The sequence below is a fragment of the Dama dama genome, chromosome 8, assembly GCF_033118175.1.
Source record: "Dama dama isolate Ldn47 chromosome 8, ASM3311817v1, whole genome shotgun sequence".
Lineage (NCBI taxonomy): Eukaryota > Metazoa > Chordata > Mammalia > Artiodactyla > Cervidae > Dama > Dama dama.
The window spans coordinates 551,151-570,916 of NC_083688.1; the positions used below are offsets into that span (position 1 = coordinate 551,151).

Genomic DNA, 19,766 nt, shown 5'->3' on the forward strand with positions numbered 1-19,766 from the left:
CTCTCCCCTCTAGCTTCTAAGGGGACTTCTGTCTTTGTCACTCCAGGACTTTAAGGAAATGAAATAGAACTAGGAGAAAGAAATCTCATCTCTCAATCTCTTCTTTGTTGTACAGAAACAAGGTAAAGTTGAAATTAAATGTTAAATCAATTCACATAAAGAGAGGTTAACTTCATACCCACCAGGATGGCGAATATCAAAGGAAATGGAAAATAAGTACTGGCAAAGATGTGGAAATTTGGAACCTTTGCTGGTAGAAATGTAAAATGCAGCTTCTGTGGAAAAGTTTAGAGCTCAAAAAGCTACACGTAGAATTACTGCATGGGCCAGCAAGTCCCACTTCTAAATATATGCCCAAAAGAACTGAAAACAAGGACTTGAACAGGTATTCTTCACCAATAATTCACAGCGGCATTATTCACAATAGCCAAAAGGTGGAAACAACCCAAATATCCATCAGTAGATGAATGGATAAACAAAATGTGGCCTATCCGTTGTTCACCTGAAGTAATGAGGTTACCAGAACTGCTCCAGCAAAAATGGGTTTGCATGAGATCAGCAGAGAATTGCAACTCAGGGTCTGCAACCAAGGTCAACCACGTGCAAGTCCCCTCAGGGTAAGGGGAGCAGAGCTCTTTTATTGAGGGGAAAAGGAAGCTGGGGAAAGGAGGGATAGAGGAAGCAGAGTCTGTGGCTTTTCACTGGCTGAGTCCTTGTCAGGAAAGAAGACAGTCTTCCTTCTTCCTTTTGGGCTAGCATTTCAGGGCCTGGGAGCTCCCCATTCTGGGCTCTTGACTCTTATTTAACCGAACTTTCTGTTTATTAATTTTTTATGCCATGCAGTAATATCATTCAGTCATTAAAATGAATGAAATTCTGATATAGGCTATGACATGAATGAACCTCGAAAATATGAAATAAGTGAAATAAGCAAAAACAAATACTGTATGATTCCATTTATATGAGATACCTGGAAGAGACAAATTCATATACAGACAGTAGAACAAAGATTACCAGGGGCTGGGGGTAGCAGGAAATCGGGTGTTATTGCTTAATGAATATAGGATTTTTGATGATGAAAAAGTCTGGAAATAGAGTGGTGAATGTACTTAATTTCTGTACACTTAAAATGATTAAAATGGTAAAGTTTATGTTATGTATATTTTACTGCCTTGTATATATTTTAATTTAAGAGGGAAGATCAATCCTGTAATAAAGAGTTTATACAGAGTGAGTAAAAGGAGGGAGAGAGGAGAGGGAAAAAGGATGGGGAGAAAGTTTAGGAGCATTCAGCGAATCAGAGATTTGGGATCAGCTGTGGTGCACAGAGGACCTGGCTCATCATAAGCACTGAAATGTTTGTGTAATGAATAAGAGAATGGTAGGGCTTCCCTGGAGGCTCAGTGGTAAAGAATTCACCTGCCAATGCAGGAGACATGGGTTCTGGGAAGATCCCTCATGCCTCGGAGCTTCTAAGCCCCCGGGCCACCACTATTGTGCCTGAGATGTACAGCCTGAGCTCTGGAACCTGCTCCTTGTGCTCTGTAACAAGAGAAGCCACCGCAATCAGAAGGTACACACCACAACTAGACAGTAGTCGCTGCTCACTGCAACTAGATAAAAGCCCGTGCTGCAATGGAGACTCAGAACAGTCAAAAATAAATTAATATTTTTTAAAAAGAAATAGGGAGAGAGAATGGTAGAGAAGGAGAAGGGATTTTGACAATTTGACTCAGGGTGGCACGATGGTAAAGAATCTGCCTGCAGTGCAGGAGACTTGGGAGACTCGGGTTTGATACCTGGGTTGGGAAGATCCCCTGGAGGAGTAAATGGCAACCCACTCTAGTATTCTTGCCTGGAAAATGCCATGGACAGAGGAACCTGGCTACAGTCTATGGACTCACAAAGAGTTGGACACAACTAAGTGTGCACACAAACATTGTAACTCCCATAACATTCTGAGAGAAATCCAAGTTAAGACTGGGATACTTTAAAAAGTACTTATATTAGTAAACTTGGTTCCTTTTAATACATCCTTTTGTTGAATCTAGACTACAGGGGCCCAGGGCACATGGTGGGTTAGGAAAAGGGTGGCACAGTAGGGACATCACATTTAGCTGGCGGAGCAGGTAAAGCTTTCTCTAGAAGGAAAAGCCTCGGTTGCTTCTTACAGAGTCGGCTGATGGCAGGACCTTCAGGAAGAGCAGAAGGAAGCAAAGGCTGGAGGAGAGATAAGCATCAGAGAGAGCAGTCTAGGTAGCTACAGCTTTGAATCTCAGCCAACTGGACATCAGGTGTAAATGTCGAGGCAACAGGGAAGACCCACAACCAGACAATGGATTGCAGTGTGATGTGTATTAAAGTTTTCTCTGCAGCTTCTGAGATGTTATGGAAGGGGAGGTGCCCAGACAACCCTTGTTGTTGTTGTTGTTGTCGTCGCTAAGTCATGTCTGACTCTTTGTGACCCCATGGACTGCAGCATGCCAGGCTTTCCTGTCCTTCACTATCTCCTGGAGTTTGCTCAGATTCAGGTCCATTGAATCAATGATGCTAACTAACCATCTCATCCTCGGCCGCCCTCTTCTCCCTTTGCCTTCAATCTTTCCCACCATCAGTGTTTCCCAGCATCAGCGTCTTTTTCCAATGAGTGAGCTCTTCACATCAGGTGGCCAAAGTACTGGAGCTTCAGACATCAGATAACCGGAGTGCATACTAAGCCACTTCAGTCACATCCAACTCTTTCCGACCCAATGGACTATACCCCCCCAGGCTCCTCTATCCATGGGATTCTCCTGACAAGAATGGGTTGCCATTTCCTCCTCCAGTGGGATCTTCCCCATATAGGGATAGGACCCATGTCTCTTATGTGTCCTGAATTGGCAGGCGGGTTCTTTACCACTAGTGACACCTGAGAAGCCCTTCAGACCACCCTTAGTCAGTCACTCAGTTCAGTTGCTGAGTGATGTCCGACTCTTTGAGACCCCATGGCTGCAGCATGCCAGGCTTCCTTGTCCATTATAACTCCCAGAGCTTGCTCAAACTCGTGTCCATTGAGTTGGTGATGCCATCCAACCATCTATCTCATCCTCTGTCATCCCCTTCTCCTCCCACCTTCAATCTTTCCCAGCATCAGGGTCTTTTCTAACGAGTCAGTTCTTTGAATCAGGTGGCCAAAGTACTGGAGCTTCAGCTTCAGTCCTTTCTATGAATAGTCAGGACTAATTTCCTTTAGGATTGATTGATTTGATCTCCATGCAGTCCAAAGGACCCTCAAAAATCTTCTCCAACACCACAGTTCAAAAGCATCAATTCTTCAGTGCTCAGCTTTCTTTATGGTCCAGCTCTCACATCCATACATGACTACTGGAAAAACCATAGCTTTGACTAGACGGACTTTTGTTGGCAAACTAATGTCTCTGTTTTTTAATATGCTGTCTAGGTTTGTCATAGCTTTTCTTCCAAGGAGCAAGCATCTTTTAATTCATGGCTGAGGTCACTACCTGCATTGATTTTGGAGCCCAAGAAAATAAAGCTCACTGCTTCCATTGTTTCCCCATCTATTTGCCATGAAGTGATGGGACCGGATGCCATGATCTTCGTTTTCTGAACATTGAGTTTTAAGTCAACTTTTTCACTCTCCTCTTTCACTTTCACCAAGAGGCTGTTTAGTTCTTCGCCTTCTGCCATTAAGGGTGGTGTCATCTGCATATCTGAGGTTATTGCTATTTCTCCCGGCAATCTTGATTCCAGCTTGTGCTTCATCCAGCCCGGCATTTCGCATGAGGTAGTCTGCATATAAGTTAAATAAGCAGGGAGACAATATACAGGCTTGACTATTCCTCTCCCGATTTGCGACCAGTCCATTGTTCCATGTCCAGTTCTGTTACTTCTTGACCTACATACAGATTTCTCAGGAGACAGGTCAGGTGGTCTGGTATTCCCAACTCTTTAAGAATTTCCCACAGTTTGTTGGGTGGTTGCTGGTTTCTTCCGCCACAGGTCGTGAGGCGAGGCCTCCAGTAAAGGGCGCGCAGCGACGAGCAGCTGACGCCTGCGATCTGCCGCTCTAGCCTGACGTGAGTCATAGAGTCGCGACTTCCCTTGGGCGGGGAAGGAACCGGAAGTCCGGCGGGCTCGGGGCGACGAGATGGAGGAAGCGGAGTACGAGTCGGTTCTCTGTGTGAAGCCAGATGTCCACGTCTACCGCATCCCGCCGCGGGCCACCAACCGTGGTTACAGGTGACCACCTGCTGCCAGGCTAGGCTAGTCGCGACCTAACCCCTCCCCGGCCATCCCTACACGCCCACTGTGGGAGAGGACTGCCTGGCCAGTTGACGGGCGAGGGGCGGGCGCAGGTAATGCAGCGGGTTCTCTCAGGTCGAGGCCGGAGCAGCGAGGGGGACCCAGACTTTCTCATGTCTCAGTCCGACGAATGGGGTCCCGGCAGCGGGGAAGGCTTGAAAGTGGTATATAGTGCTTAGGGACCCTAAACGTGGTCTGGAGTGGTGGTGTCACAGACCTTTTTTTCAGCGTTAGCTGACGGCCTAGAAGGGATCCTTGGAAAGACTTGCGGGGGAGGAGCCCTGTCACTGGCAGAAATCCCCCAGGGAAGGAAAGGAGCCCAGAACCGGTCCAAAGGACCCGTTCTGGGAAGTTTTAAGCTGACGTTGAAAGCCCAGGGGCCCTGCCCTGCCCAGCTTTCTTGGCACAAACCTCCGACCTGATCACAGCCTGTGGCTGTTGAGAGGCATCCATCCGCACTTGTCTGGTGAAATGTTCACCTGAGACGAACCAATAGGCATGTTTGTAAAAGTAGATTATGTGGAAGTGAACACAGGAAACTGCCCTGCCAGAGGAAAGAGGGGGTTGGGAGGACACTTCCTTTCACCGTATGTCTTTGTACAGTTTGCATTTTGTCTTCATTGTCAAATGAGGGAAAATATTAAAAAAAAAAAATAAGATAATGTCTCATACGGATAACCTAGCCTTTGGCTATTTTGTGCCACACGGGGGTGGGGGTGGAGGGTGGGCGATCTTGAAGGCAATGTTTGTCCAAGTTATTTGGAGATACATGGTTGGCCTGCACCCCAAGAATGACGGAGTGTCAACGTCTCTGGCTTCTTGTTACTTTTCAGTTGTATTAACATGGTCTCGTAGCTGATTTTCTAGTGAACAAATATTTTATTGAACACCCACTACATCCATGACATAGTTTAAAAATAATATGAAAGCAACAATAGTGAGAACAAAAACTCATTTGCTTTGTGTGGTCAAACGGGATGGGCCACAACCAAACCAGGGGTGGTCATCTGCCTCCATTCCCTTCAGTAGCATTAGTCTGGTCCCCCAGAGATCGAGGTTACCAAGTGTTAAGGCTGGCTAGGTTGGCAAAAAAGGAAACTGCCAACCCCTGCACTTCAGTCTCAGAGCTCTGCTTGAGTTAAAGGCCTCTTGCCCCAATAAGAGGAACTGAAACTGAGTTGGCTGACTTGTGAATCGAAAGTCTGCATTTATGTGGCCTTCAAAACAACCTGTGTCCACAGTTATGATGTCTCTCCAAGGCCTGGCATATGCTTAGGGACTTCCAAGAAAAGCCTCTTGGAAATACCCAAGGTTTTTGCTTTACAGGGGTTTACTGAGATGCTTCTTAGAAATAAAATGTAAAGTCAATGCTTTAAAAGAGCCAAAAGAGGCCATTGTGATAGGTCTGTGGTTTCCTGGGTTTATTTCTTCTCAGGCTACCTTTGAGAATAGATTTCTTGAACACTCATTCACTTTTCCCACATGTCCTGTTGCTCTCCTTTGCTCTTCTACTGATGCTTACTCCCCTTCTCCTTTTCCTCCAAGATGGTCTCAGTGGTCCCAGATGATTGCTTTGACTGCCACAGCCTAGCAGTGTCTTCCGCAAACCATGGGCCCCGGTAGTTGCTTTCTCTACAGAAAAAAGCCTAGAATTCTACTTCAGAGAAGGTCTCTATAATCTGGAACTTATCATCTACAAGCTGGGGTTGGCCAGCTATGACCCATGTGTTTTTGTTTGACTCATAGCAGCTTAGCAGCAGCAGCAGCAAGTTAAGAATGATTTTTACGTTTTTAAATGGTTGGGGAACATTTTAAAGAAGAATTTTTCAGAATGTGAAAATTATATGAAAATCAGGTTGTCCATAAAGTTTCACTGAAATACAGCCCTGCCCAGTAGAAAATATTTAGTTAGAACACCTGAAGCACCAGCATGCTGACGCAGCATGACTGCTTTCCCTCTGCGACTGCAGAGTGAGGAGTGCGGACAGAGATCGTGTGGTCCTTTTCCCTAGAAGTTTGCCAGCCTCCGGTCTGGAGCATGCAGCCCACATGCCCTTCCCGGCCCCATCCCCACCCCCAACATTAGAGAAGGGGAGCGGGAGCCTCTGGCAGCGGCACAACGGTTTTTGTCCCTTCAGGGCTGCGGAGTGGCAGCTGGACCAGCCATCATGGAGTGGCCGGCTGCGGATCACTGCAAAAGGCCAGGTGGCCTACATCAAGCTGGAGGACAGGACCTCAGGTAAAGGCCAGGGAGGCCTGCGTGGGGCTGAGGTACCGCGCCTCCCACCTTGTGAAGGGAGGGGCGGCCGGGGCCTGGCCAGGCCACTCAGGGAATCGGGGGACCTGTCCTGGAGATCAGAGCCTGGGTATACTTGTACACTGACTCCATTCCCCAACCTTTAGTTTAAAAGGAAGTATTTCCTGTCAAGCACCTGTTCTTTTGGGTGTCTTTAAGGAAATACTAATTTGGGAGCCCAGAGAGCAAAGGCCTACAGGTGGGTCCCAAGTAGGAAGCCCTGGAGCTTCCCTGGAAGATAAGCCACACGTTGACTTCTGCTGTGAGCTTGGTTTCTTAATCAGGAATTCTGCTTATCGACTAAATGGTAACTTTCCAGACTGACCACACCCATTAACTGAAAGAACTGGAAATTGTCCTTCTCGGCTCTTTCTGTGGTGAGAGGACAAGCCAAGCTGGGCTGTGTTGGAGTCAGCTGACAGCTGTCACCCTTGGCAAAATCTCCGGCAGTCCTGTGCCCCCAGCGCCTCTGAGTGAGCTGTGGAGGGCAACACAGCCTGGAGCAGTCCCAGCCCACCCCCTCAGAGCTGGAATCAGACGCAGGGCTTCTCAGTCAGATGCCCCAGTGTTCTGTAATGTCTTCTTTTTCTACCATAGAGGTTTTCCTTTGTGGGGCAAATAAAATGCAAAGATTTGTGAGCAAAACTGGCTGCCTCTTCTCAGATCTGCATCACTTGTGTCTGAGCTCTGGGACCTTAGACAAGCCACATGACATTTGACACCTTGGCCTCCATTTTGGTGAAATGGGGATCACATTAGCTCCTGCTTCATGGGGTTGTTGGAATATGAAATGAACACGTAGATATCCGAATGCTTTGTGAACTGCAAGGTGACCCAAAGCGCCGATTTGTTTCAAGCATGACTGAGCATTGATGGCAGAGGAGTTTGAAGGGACGGCTGCCTGGTCTGCCAAGAGAACTCTGGCTGGGAGATTTGCTGGGACGTCCCAGGTGGCATCACAAGGGAATGGCAGCACCTGTTCTCTGGGGACCCTGGGAACTACCTCCAAGGTACACAGCTGGTATACCAGCCACTGCTCAGAGCTGAGCCTCACCTGCGGGATCCACCCCAGGACGCTCTTAGCTTTGGGTCATGCCCACTGGGTCATGTTTGTCCCTCACTTTCCAATCACTCTAGGCCAGGGTGTCTCAGCTTCAGCAGTAGTGACATTTGGGGCCAGCTGAGTTTTGTGGTCTAAGTCATATTTAAGATGCTCAGTGACACCTCTGACTACTGCCTACTAGATGCCAGCAGCACCCACCAGTGTCACCAGGCATCGCCAGATGCCCCTGGAAGGGAGGCGAGGTCGCCCGTGGTGGGGAACTGCTGCTCTATGCTGAAGGCATCCAGGGGGATCCCGGATCCCCAGGGACCAAACTAGAGCGGGCAGAGGAGTTAGCAAGAAGCTACAGACTTGGGCCACCGATTTGGATTCAGTTCAGCCTTGATCACAGTCACCTCTGAACCATAGGATTTAGTAGAAAGTGGTCAATACCTGACTCATCAGCAGAGATCAGTACACTTGAAAACAATACCAGTTGTAAATGCTTACAGAAGGTGTATGTTGCACTACACCCTGGAGGACCGTAGTTGATAAGGGGCTGCATTTTACAAGAGCTGTTTTTTTGTTGTTTTTTTAGTTCCACCTGTTTATTGCTACCAACCCACCTCCCTCAAACCCCCTCTGTCATGCCAACCCATGGACTGTAGGCCGACAGGCTCTTCTGTCCATGTAATTTTCCAGGCAAGAATACTGGAGTGGGTTGCCATTTCCTACTCCAAGGAAGAGCTGTTTTAAAATCAGTCACTCTTTTGGCCCGTGATTAGATTAAATCAGCCTGCCTCAGGTTCTTCTAGAGTGCAGAAACCCTCCCTCTTCACTGGGTTCACCTGTCCCTCGAGTGCTGCCTCAGGTACTTGACTGATGTGGAAGGTGTGATCTCCCTGAACCAGGGCACTCAGGGTACAGGTGGTGGGTGTGAATGGGTGAGACACGGAATGGTGACCAGCTCCAGCCCATCATTCTCACATGGAAGTGGAAGCCCAACATTGCTAGAGCTTTTGATTTTAAGAGAAGCTAGAAATCTGGATTATTTTACATGTAATTTGATTTTGAAGTGTTTGGCAGTTAAATTGAAAATATTAAACTAAGAACTGGATCTGACCTGTAAGCCACCTCTGACTTAAATCTTTCATGGGTTATATTCCTGTTACATTCCTTTAGCCAGAATGCGTTTGACTTGAATTCCAGAGTCAGGTTTGCCAATCTGCCTCTCAGGGCAAGGGCCCCAGTCATGGGATAGAAATAGGCTGTGAGGGACTCAAGGCTCATCCTCACTTCTGCTTTCAGGGGAGCTCTTTGCTCAGGCCCCAGTGGATCAGTTTCCCGGCACAGCTGTGGAGAGCGTGACAGATTCCAGCAGGTACTTCGTTATCCGCATTGAGGATGGAAACGGTAAGCTCGGGACTTGGGGCTTCCTCTTCCGAGAAGGGTTTTCTCTGCCTTTGGAAAGTAGGATTGATTGTGTGTTGTCCTCCAGGGCGACGGGCATTTATTGGAATTGGCTTCGGGGACCGAGGTGACGCCTTTGACTTCAATGTTGCCTTGCAGGACCATTTCAAGTGAGTGGTTCCAGGAGACACACGCATGCCTCCTCCCTCTTTCCTGGGACAGAATGATCTCCCAGGTTAGGATACCCAGGTGGTTGTGTGTGATCTGTCAGCTCGCAGAGTCTCAGAGGAACTCACTTCTCCTTTAAGACAGGTCCCCTCTGTGCTCTGCGAGTCCTCATCTCTACCTTGAGGTCTCCTTTTCCTGAGGCCCATCTCTGACCCCCCCAGTCAGCTGCCCCAGCCTTTGAGGTGTCACATCTCTGCCCCCATCAGGCCCTTGAGCAGCCAGAGTCCTTTCCTGGCTCCCTTGGCCTTTCCAGACCTGTTCCTCCATGCTGTAATAAGCAGTGCTCGGATTCCCAGGCCACTCAGTACGCACCCTGCTGGTCCTTTCTGAAGCTAAAAGGGCAGGAAAGCCTGCTTCCCTGCCATCTGAGTCCTCCATCTCTGGCTGTGGGGAGTGTGCAGCTGCTCATCTGAGTGCTTGTAGCTCCTTTCTGCTCTGGGTGGCTGCTGGAGGGCTGCTCTTTGGAGTGTGTGGGACCTTTTTGTTGCTTTCTACTTGCTGGGTGTCTGTCCTGTCTCACCATTTACTTTTTAAGCCCCTGGATGGTGTTTTAGTCTTCACACCACATGCTGAGGAGGAGAGGACCAGGTTCTCAGATTTCCTGAAGACCAGTGTTAGGACCCTCTCTATCAATGACCTCGTGAAATTTTCAGTCTTTAAGGCATAGGGACTCGTCATCCCATTTTGCTGATGAGGAAAGTGACAAACCTGCAGCTGCTTCCATGTCAAAGCCAGGGTTTGCGTTCAGGCCTGATTCTCAAGCTGCTCTCAGTCTCTTCCCTGAGGCTGCAGTAAAAGCCTCGTCCTGGACGGACGGCAGGTAGGACTGAAGCGAGGGTGTGAATGCAGGGCAGCGCGCCCCTTCTCACCTCTTCTCTCTTCTCTCCCCAGGTGGGTGAAACAGCAGTGTGAATTTGCAAAACAAGCCCAAAACCCGGATCAAGGTCCCAAATTGGACCTAAGTTTCAAGGAGGGCCAGACCATCAAGCTCAACATTGCGGTGAGTGCTGCCCCTGCTCAGCGGCCTTGGCTGCCGCTCCTCTCACGGTTCAGCACGCGTTTACTGAGTAGCGGCTGGGCGTCAGGTACTGCACTGGGGGCGAGCACGAGGGCTTCGCTGTCGCAGAGCTCAGAGTGGAGCTGACATGAGGGAGTCGGGGTGTGATTACATGGCGGGAAGGTTCTGTGACCCCGGGGTGTCTTCAGTGCCGGGAACTCCTGGGGTGGGGAGTCCTGTAGCCTAGAGTTAGGGGGAACCAGAGATGCCTTCCTGGAAGAAGCAACCTATGAGCAAGGGAAGAGAGGTCAGAGGGCGGTTCAGAGGGCATTGTGTGTGCAAAGCCTCTTGAGTTGAAGAACATCAGTCGCTTGCTGCCATAGCTGATGTTTCTGTGTTGGCTGTTGGCAGGGGGGCCCGTGTGCTCATCCCAGGTTGTGTTTTAGGGACTTACCTGGTGGCTCAGTGGTTAAGACCCCATGTTCCTGATGCAGGGGACATGGGTCCAGTCCCTGGTCAGGGAAGTGGCTCCTACATGCTGCAACTAAAAGATTCCTCGTGCCACAGCTAAGACTTGGCACAGCCAAATTAAAAAAAAAAAAAAAGATTGGCAGCACTCTGCTAGGCAAGAAAGCGTCGGGTGGGCACTGGGGGTCACGGGCAGCTCTGCTGATGGTGGTGTCCTGGCTCCCTTGTCATAGTCCTGACGGGCCCTGCATCTCGGGAGAGGTTGAGCTGGGCTGGACTGCAAGACGTGCCCTCTGCCTGGTTGTGGGGGTGGAGCTGAATGATTGGGGGAACTGAGGACCTAGTGGATTTGTTTCTGAAGACAGTTTGTAATCCTAAAATAACAGTCTTCCACTTCACTTACTATCTCTTTCTCCTCTCTTCTGCTTCCTGCTGGTGATGATTTGGGACCCTTGAAGTTGGCCAACTGTCTCTTAAGAGAAAATCCAGGTCATGTCCAGTGGACTGGTTGGGATGTGAATCTCTGTCTTGCTGGGAGGAAACTAACATTTAATGAGCATCAACTGTGTGCCAGGTAGTGTTTTTAGGGTGCTTCTCATGCAGATTAAACATTCTCCCTTTTAGGAGAGGAAATGGAGGTTTAGAGAGCTTGAGGGTCCTGTGCAGGGTCGTCAAGCTAGAAATAATCAGCACAGCTGTATGCATACCCAGGGCTTGGAGGGCTTAGGCTACCTACCCCAGTATTCAGCTGGTAAAGAATCTGCCTGCAATGCGGGAGACCTGGGTTCAGTTCCTGGGTTGGGAAGATCCCCTGGAGAAGGGAAGGGCTACCCACCCCAGTATTCTGGCCTGGAGAATTCCATGGACTGTATAGTCCATGGGGTCGAAAAGAGTCAGACACAGCTGAGTGACTTTCACTTCAGTTCACTTGACTCTGGTCTGTGATCTCAGCATTTGATTAAGCTGCTGCTCTCCTGGCAAGGTGGGAACCACGCCATCTTCATCTTTGAGATGCTCTGACTTCTGATTCACCTCGGTGTTGAATTTTCTGTTTTTCTTTATTAAATGTTTCATTGAGGTATAATATGCATACAGAAAAGTACACACATTATAAATGCAGAACTCAGTGAATTTTTAAAAAACAAATATATAGGCTTCCCTGGTGTTCTAGTGGTTCAGAATCTGCCTGCCATTGCAGGGGATACGGGTTCTATCACTGGTCTGGGAAGAGCCCAGATTCTCTGGAGCAGCTAAGCCTGTGCACCCAACTGCTGAGCCTGTGCTGAAGCCCGTGCTCCGCAGGAGGAGAAACATCGTGCTGAGAGAAAGCCCAGGCACAGCCGTGAGGACCCAGTGCAGCCGAAAATAAAGAAATAAATATTAAAAACACAAATCTGCTCACACAAGCTAGCCCCCAGATGAAGGCGTGGATGGCTCTCACCACTCTGGAAGCCCCTCCCCTGCTCTCTTCCGCAGGACAGAGTGAGCACTATCCTGATGTTATTTTTAACATTTTATTGATTGACTCATACACTTCATACTCCTTTGTGTGTGACTCCTTTCGTTTATTCAGCCTGGCATGTGTGAGAGCATGCATATTGTTGAGTGTAGTCGGTTTATCCTCATGGTGGTGGCAGGCTGCATTATGAGAAGGTATCTTGAGTATCTGTGCAGTTACCTGATGGTGGGCATCAGGGTAGCTTCCAGTTTGGGGCTGTTACAGGAGTGCTGCTGTCAGCGTTCAGATGGTGTCTTTGGTGCCCACGTGTACGTATTTCTGCTGGGTCCATGTAGGAGTGGAATGGCAGGGGCATCAGGTCATATGTTCAGCTTTAAAGACTCTTTCAAACAGCTCTCCAAGGTGGTTTTCCGTTTTCGCATCCGCCAGGAGGATGTGTGTCCTGGCTGCCTCACACCTTTGTCAGTCCTCAGTGTCCCGCCTCAGGCACGCGGGTGGGCGTGGGATGGAGCTTCTGATGGCTCTCAAATCGCGATGTGCTGAGTGTGGGATGGAGCTCCTGATGGCGCGCAAATCGCGATGCGCTGAGCACTGTCCACGGCAGTGAAAGGGCCTTGTGGGTGGCTGCTGGGCGTCCTGGTGATGCAGACGTTTGGGGCCCCAGGGTCACTTTGTGAAGTTTTCTGGTGGCAGTGGGATCCAGCAGAACTGACTGATGCTCATCCCTCCCCTCTCTTTAGAGCATGAAGAAGAAGGAAGGCGCAGCTGGGACGCCCCGCGCCCGGCCCACCAGCACGGGAGGACTGAGCCTGCTTCCCCCTCCCCCAGGGGCAAGAACTGCTGCCCTGGCCCCTCTCCCTGGGGAGCATTTGTCTGTGGGGGGCTCTGTCGTCCAGCCAGCAGTTTCTCCCAACTCAGGTCAGTGTACGAGGGTGATGCCCCGCAATTCAGGCTCCTCTTCCCCCGGCAGCGGGCCCCTCGGCTTTCCTTCCTTCGCCCACACTGGTCACAGTGCCCGTGGTGAGGAACTGGAGGGTGGCTGCCACAAAGCTGGTCCTGCCCACACTGGATGAGGGCTTCCTCTTTTCCCACCACCTCTCCTTCAGGTTGTCTGGCCCACCCTAGTGGTCAGGGACTGCAACTCCCGGTTCTTGGAGGCTGCTCGTTGAGTGAGTGAGTGATGGCGACGTGGCCTCTGGGCACAGGATGCTCAGTCTGTTAATAATAGAAGAGAAGAGTCCTGGGCACAGAGACCAAATGCAGGGGGACCAGACTCATTACCAGCCGCATGGTCTGGGGAGCTGTCATCATGGAAGAGGTGGCATTGAACCAGGCCTTGAAGGACAAAGATCGGGCCGGGGGTACTGGCGTTCCAGACAGAAGAGGAGCATGAACAGGATGTAGACTTTTAATTTTTAAACATTGGTGTGTTACGGAGATGGAGGCCACACGAATGTTCCATGGCGGGTGGTGGGAAGTAAAACTGGAGATTGAGTTTGAACCGGGCTCCTCAGCGAGGCTGTTGGGCGCTGGACGCTGCAAGGCAGCTTCCTCAGCAGCTGCGCTGGCGCTCGCTCCAGGTCGTAAGCAGCGCCTCTGAAGACCTGGGGTTCTGGGAGTCAGTGCCTCATGCCAGCCGCTGAGGTGCCGGGAGGCCAGCCCGGCCCCTTAGTGTCCCCACCCTGCCTGCCTGGGTGGGGGCACTATGCTCTTGGCCTTCCCTGGGCTGGGTGACTGTCGCCAGACCCCTTTCTCTCACCAGCATGTTGGGGTGGGGGAGGGTCCCGACAAGAAGCCTGCTTTCTTTCCCTTTTAAGGGTCAGGCTTACCTGGAGGTTGGGCTTCACACCTCAGCCCTGTGGGAATCCCTCACCCCAAGAGAATGGCAGGAGCAGCAGGGAGGGCGCCTGCCCGGTCCCTGGAGTCACAGTGAGATCACAGGACCCCTGGGCTTGTTGGCATCCTGGTGACACGGGTGGGAACCTGCACACTTCACACTGTTGGTGGCTCACTGAGGTCTGAGGGCCATAGTCTCAGGCGTTCTGTCTGTGGCCGATGCATGTTCAGTGCCGACGTGGAGTCCCTACTTTGCGCCAGATCGTGTTTGGTGCCTTGATGGCACTGCCGGTACAGCCCCAGGCCTCTGCCCCCAAGGCTGTATGACGCGATACGCCAGACAGGCGGCTGGGGTCATGATTAGCCAGCATTTATGAGCACTTGCTATGTTCCCAGACCAGACTGATTGAGTTCAAAATCCAGCTTACCATTGTGGGACATTCGGAAGATTGCCTGCTACTCTGTGCCTCCATTTTTTTATCTGTAGGAAGGGGGTAGTAATGATGCCTACAGAACAGGTTTCTTGTGAGGATCAAATGTGCCAACCCACATAGAGCGCGTGGAACGGTGCCTAGAACATTGTAAGCGCTCCCTGAACATTAGCTCTCATTTGAGCGGCACTGCGTCATTAGCGGAGAAGGCAATGGCACCCCACTCCAGTACTCTTGCCTGGAAAATCCCATGGACGGAGGAGCCTGGTGGGCCGCAGTCCATGGGGTTGCTAAGAGTGGGACATGACTGAGTGACTTCACTTTCACTTTTCACTTTCATGCATTGGAGAAGGAAATGGCAACCCACTCCAGTGTTCTTGCCTGGAGAATCCCCGGGACAGGGAAGCTTGGTGGGCTGTTGTCTATGGGGTCGCACAGAGTCGGACACGACTGAACTGACTTAGCAGCAGCAGCAGCAGCAGCATCGTTACCATCATTATCACTGTTGACTAGGCCTGTTCGAAGACTTCTGTTAACATATTTGATCCTCAGACTGGTCAGTCTTATGAAAAGTGTTCATCACTACTGTCTGCATTTTAGAAATACGGAGACTAAGGCTTAAGTAACCTGCATAAAGTCAAACAGGCTGGCCTGTCATCCCCCAGGGACTGTGGCGCAGTTCAAGCGAGATAATGTCTATTAAATATTCCGTGCTTATTAGCTCAGTCGTGTCTGACTCTCTGTGACCCCATGGACTGTAGCCCACCAGGCTCCTCTGTCTGTGGGGATTCTCCAGGCAAGAATACTGGAGTGGGTTGTCATGCCCTTCTCCAGGGGATCTTCCCCACCCTGGGTAGAACCCAGGTCTCCCACATTGCAGGTGGATTTTACCTGTAGATTCTTGACCTCAGATTCTTTACCATCTGAGCCACCAGGGAAGCCCAAGTTTTGTAGTTCACTCGGGGAACTACTAAGCTGTGGAGGGCCCCAGTTTTACCTGGTTCTCCAGCCCATCAGATGTTAGACGTAGCTGGTGGGAAGGCAGGTGGCAGGCACAGGACCTCTGGAAGTGGTGCTGGCAGCGCTGGGGGAGGGGCTGGAAAAGCACGCCCTGCCGCCCTGCCATGCCCTCCACCCAGTGACGACACCCACGCAGATGCCCACTTGTACTTCTGGAAGACTCCCCAGCCCCTTAACAGTTTGGCTTCTAGGACTTGGCACATGTCTGGCATATAATTTTCTCAGCTAGTTGAGCCAGACACTGGCCGAGGACTTTATATAAAGACAGTGTTGCTGGGGTTTCCCAGGTGGTCCACTGGTTAAGACTACCTGCTTCCACTTCAGGGGGCACGGGTTCAATCCCTGCTGCATGGTGTGGCCAAAAAGATAAAAAGTTACAAATAAATAAAATAAATAACTTAAAAAAAAAAAAGACAGTGTTGCAGTTTTGGTGAGCATTCTCCATCCAAGAGGTCAGGAGATGGTATATTTTAAACAGATTTGCAGCATAAATGGTTGGAGCGAGGTCTGCTTCAGATAGAATGATGGCATGTGACTCGCCCCTGCTGGTCCCCTCCCCTCCACCTGGTGTGTGACCTTCTGTGCTGTCTCCAGGAGCCCCTCAAGGGCTCGTCAGAAGAAGCAGAGATGTGAATGGCTGTAGGCGTTTTGTTGCCAAAAAGCACATTTCTGCACGTCTTTCTCAGCAACTTGGAATCATGAGTCTGATTTCCGGGTTACTGAGGCAGCCAGAAGGGGAGGCCTCTGACGCCTCTGTCTCCTTCTCTCCTCTCCCTTCCCATCGGACTTGGGGCCGTCTATAGGAGGTGCCACTGTGTCCTGGCCACAGCCCAAGCCTGCCACCGCTGCCACCGCCGACGTCTGGGGAGACTTCACCAAATCCACAGGGTGAGGAGGATCAGGTTCTCTGTGGTGGGACTGGGGCCAGGGCCGTTACTTTACAAACCTGGGATCGCCTTAGCGCCTTCCTTCTGACATCGGGAGCAAGCGTGCCGATTCAGACACTTTCAGGCCAGCGAGGGGACGGAGCCCCAGAGTGCCCACTCCGGGTGGCACGTTTCTCTCTGGGAAGGCTTTTTGCCGCCTTCTGCAGCTCCTTCTGGTCTTTAAACCACCTCACCTGGTTCTCTGGCTTGTCACCAGTACCTCTAATCTCCTCCTCCCCACCAGCCACCCCAGAACACTGGGCCACGCGTTCACCAGGGTTCTGGCGTTGGCCCGTCCTCATGGGACCTCTGCCTTTTCTGCTTCCTTAAAATTTCAAGCCTTTACCTAGGGGTCAGGGTGAAAAGATGCTAAACACACAGCATTGTTACGTGAATAGGCTGTAGGTTGGGAGTCAGCACACATTTTCTCTCAAGGACCAGGAAGCAAAAGTTTAAACTGTGCAGGCTAGGTGGTCTGTATCCCAGCTCCTCATCACCACTCTTGTAGCCCAGAATAGCCACAGTATGTAAGTGAGTGAGTGTGAAACTTTATTTACATAAACAGGCAGAGAACTCGATTTGGTCTAGTCCTGGGTTGTGGTTTGCTGACCCCTGCTCTAGAACATTCAGGGACTGGCTTCTTGGAGTTCTTTCTGCCTGGAGAGAAGTTACATCTCTTGTGCTCTGTATTTCCAAACATTTAAAGTCTGCCCCCGTCCCTATCTTTCCAGGTCGACCTCTAGCCAGACTCAGCCAGGCGCAGGCTGGGTCCAATTCTGATCTGGACATGACTCTCTTCCTCATATGATTTCTGGAAAGGAGCCGCCTCGTCGGGGCTGAAGGAAGGAGAATGCGGTGTTCCCTGGCCAGCCTCTGTTGGGAGCATGTCTCTCCTCTCCTCCTTGCCTGGATCTTTCGACAGGCTGGGCGTGTTGGGCAATACACTGGCCTTGTGTCACACTGTTCCCTGGGATTCGAATTTGCAACCAGAACATGGAAGAAGAGTTCCTGGATCCCTGTCCCTGTCTGTCCTCTTGACATGAGAGAGACTCTGAGACTCTTCCATCGCGATGACTCTTATTAAACACAAGCCCCCAAAGCAAAAGAAGGGGTTGAGTGTGCTACCTGGATTCAGATCAGCCCATCTGGGGAGGTCATAGGTGTCACGTGACTGCCCTCTGGAGGGGGCCTTTCCCCATGCTCATTGGCTGAAGCCATTCCAGTCAGGAGGAGGGGCTCCTTCCTGATTTCTAGCAGGTTTTTAGGCTAGAACAGCCTGAACAGATGGTCAGGAGGGAAACCAAGAGTATTAGCCAGCTTTCTAAAATTCTTTTAATGTTTGCTTTGCTAATGTGCTGATCTGCACTAACTCACGGTCTCTGTAAAAGCGTGCTCTGGCAGCCTGCCCCCGCGGGAGTCTCTGAAAGCATTCCTCACCGTCAGCCGCAGGAGTTGCTCTGAGCTTCAGGAGTGGTGTTCATCTCAGCTTCGTGGCCCGGTTTCCGCGTGTTCAAGGCCTGGAGGGCAGGGCAGGGCCGAGGCAGGCGCTGGCAGCAGGTAGGATTGCATCTGGGCCAGAGAGGCCGCTGTTCTCATGGAGGTGAGGGGTTCAGCCCTGCCATCGGCGGGCAGCCGTCTGGGCTCCCAGGCTCACAGCGTGGGTCCTGGCGGACTTGGGTTCGCTCCCAGCTGTTTCCTGAAGTGCCTTGTCTGCAGACAGCTCCTTCCTTTCTTCTCTCCTTCGGGGACTGTACGTGACAGACGGAAGGAGTTCTGAAGCAACTGGAAGTCTAGGCTTGCCTGTGTTCCTGGTTTATAGGAAATAATTTTATCTGAGCACACCTCTAAAATCGCTTTCATTGACATCCATTACCTCTTTAATTGAAAGGGTTCTTTTTTGAAAGTTGTAGATGATAAACTGAAAAAAAAAAAGTGTTGGCCTTTTGGTGGGACCAGATTTCTAAGATAAAAAATAAATATTTCTACTCGGTCAGTGTATGTCAGAGATGGAAATGTTTTTGGCGCCATGGCTGCTAACTCCTCCAGGATGCCTCCACAGGACACACACTGCCTTTTACCACTGAACCCATGTCCAGACTTAAGTCTGGGGCCACAGCGACAGGTTGGCCAGAATGGGGGGATTTGTCCCTGTTGCCCTAAGGCAACCAGTAATTTCTCTGGTTACAAGTATAGCCTTTCTGCCCTTCTGGGACATTCTGGGCTTCTTGCCCTCACATGTTGGGGGCGAGCCCTGCCTCCCTCCATGGAAGGAGCTCCCTAAATAGTAAGGGTGTCCAGGCACAGAGACTGAAAGACAAGATAAAGGCCACAGCGTTTATCATGCCTGTGGGTTCTGTAAGAAAGATGTGTTTTCATGGTTGGTTATAGAAATGGCCCCTCTGACTAGTAAGCAGTGTTAAGGGATGACAGAGGTGGAGGTAGTTGGATGGTGAACGTGAGTTTGACTGAACTCCAGGAGATAGTGGAGGACAGGGAAGCCAGGCGTGCTGCAGTCCATGGGGTTACAGAGAGTCTGACACAACTGAGCAACTGAACAGCAACAAAGGACCGAGAAAATTGGAACTGAGGACCCTCTTGTCCTTTAAGTAAGGAAATGGAAATTGCATCAAGGGACTCTCAGGAGTAGTAAACTTCTTTGTCCGTTTGCTATGACTCCCTGTCTTCTCTCTAAGTGCCTTAGAGGCTGGGAAAGAGGAAGCTTAGAGTCAGAGGAGACCCTTACAGGAACCATGCACCATTGAATGTGAGTCCTTGGGTCTTGGAGACAGACCTGGGCTTTGATCTAGACTGTCTTCCTGGTAAAAATGTTTGACCACAAAAAAAAAAATGTGTGACCGTGGTCTCCTTGAGCCCAGTGTCACTCGGATGAGGCACATAAAGCACTAGCAGGTGCCCGTCCTGTAGTTAGACCTTAATCACCTTGATGTAGAATCAGGTAATGCATCCAGAACTGTTATTCATAGTGGTGCTGATGAAGAAACTGCAGTCAAAAAAATCTACCCTGGAAAGCACCCTGAGGGATCTGTAGGGCAGGGGACAGTCTGGTGCATCACCAGCTAGAATCCCAGCTATGGGACCGGGGTCCCCAGGACAGCCCCCAGTACCGAACCACGCGTCTCCTCACTTACATCCTTGACTGGAGCTTCCAGACGGTGGGGTGGGGATAGGAGGTAGGTATTGGGTTGAGGGTTTTGAGACTACAGGATATCTTCATGACTACATAACATTGCAACATCTGTCTCACCGGCTCTAAAAAAGCTAACTGCCATGTTGCGTGAGTTGCCCTAGTCCCAGGGTCACTGTGTCGAGGTGGGAAAATCCGCCTTTGCC

General features: G+C 50.5%; 1 protein-coding gene across 2 annotated transcripts; it reads left to right on the top strand.

Annotated features, from left to right (window-relative positions):
- Positions 1-4,106: 4,106 nt before the first annotated feature.
- Positions 4,107-18,413, top strand: NECAP2 (NECAP endocytosis associated 2). 2 transcript variants are annotated; one of them, XM_061148009.1, is made up of 8 exons: positions 4,107-4,239; positions 6,441-6,541; positions 8,949-9,053; positions 9,139-9,220; positions 10,170-10,278; positions 12,943-13,120; positions 16,293-16,377; positions 17,147-18,413. In XM_061148009.1, the coding sequence occupies exons 1-8, from the start codon at positions 4,148-4,150 to the stop codon at positions 17,193-17,195; spliced, it is 801 nt and encodes a 266-aa protein (XP_061003992.1). In that variant the 5' UTR covers positions 4,107-4,147; the 3' UTR covers positions 17,196-18,413. The 2 variants fall into 2 exon arrangements, with proteins under 2 accessions (XP_061003992.1, XP_061003993.1); XM_061148010.1 differs by lacking the exon at positions 6,441-6,541 and having other exon boundaries at positions 4,118-4,239.
- The last annotated feature ends 1,353 nt before the right edge of the window (positions 18,414-19,766 follow it).

Excerpts from the sequence above, each read along its gene's own strand:
- NECAP2 (XM_061148009.1), top strand. The coding sequence starts at position 4,148 with ATGGAGGAAGCGGAGTACGAGTCGGTTCTCTGTGTGAAGCCAGATGTC. Across the intron at positions 4,240-6,440 it reads GCCACCAACCGTGGTTACAG|GGCTGCGGAGTGGCAGCTGG; the intron begins GTGACCACCTGC and ends TTGTCCCTTCAG. Across the intron at positions 6,542-8,948 it reads GCTGGAGGACAGGACCTCAG|GGGAGCTCTTTGCTCAGGCC; the intron begins GTAAAGGCCAGG and ends TTCTGCTTTCAG.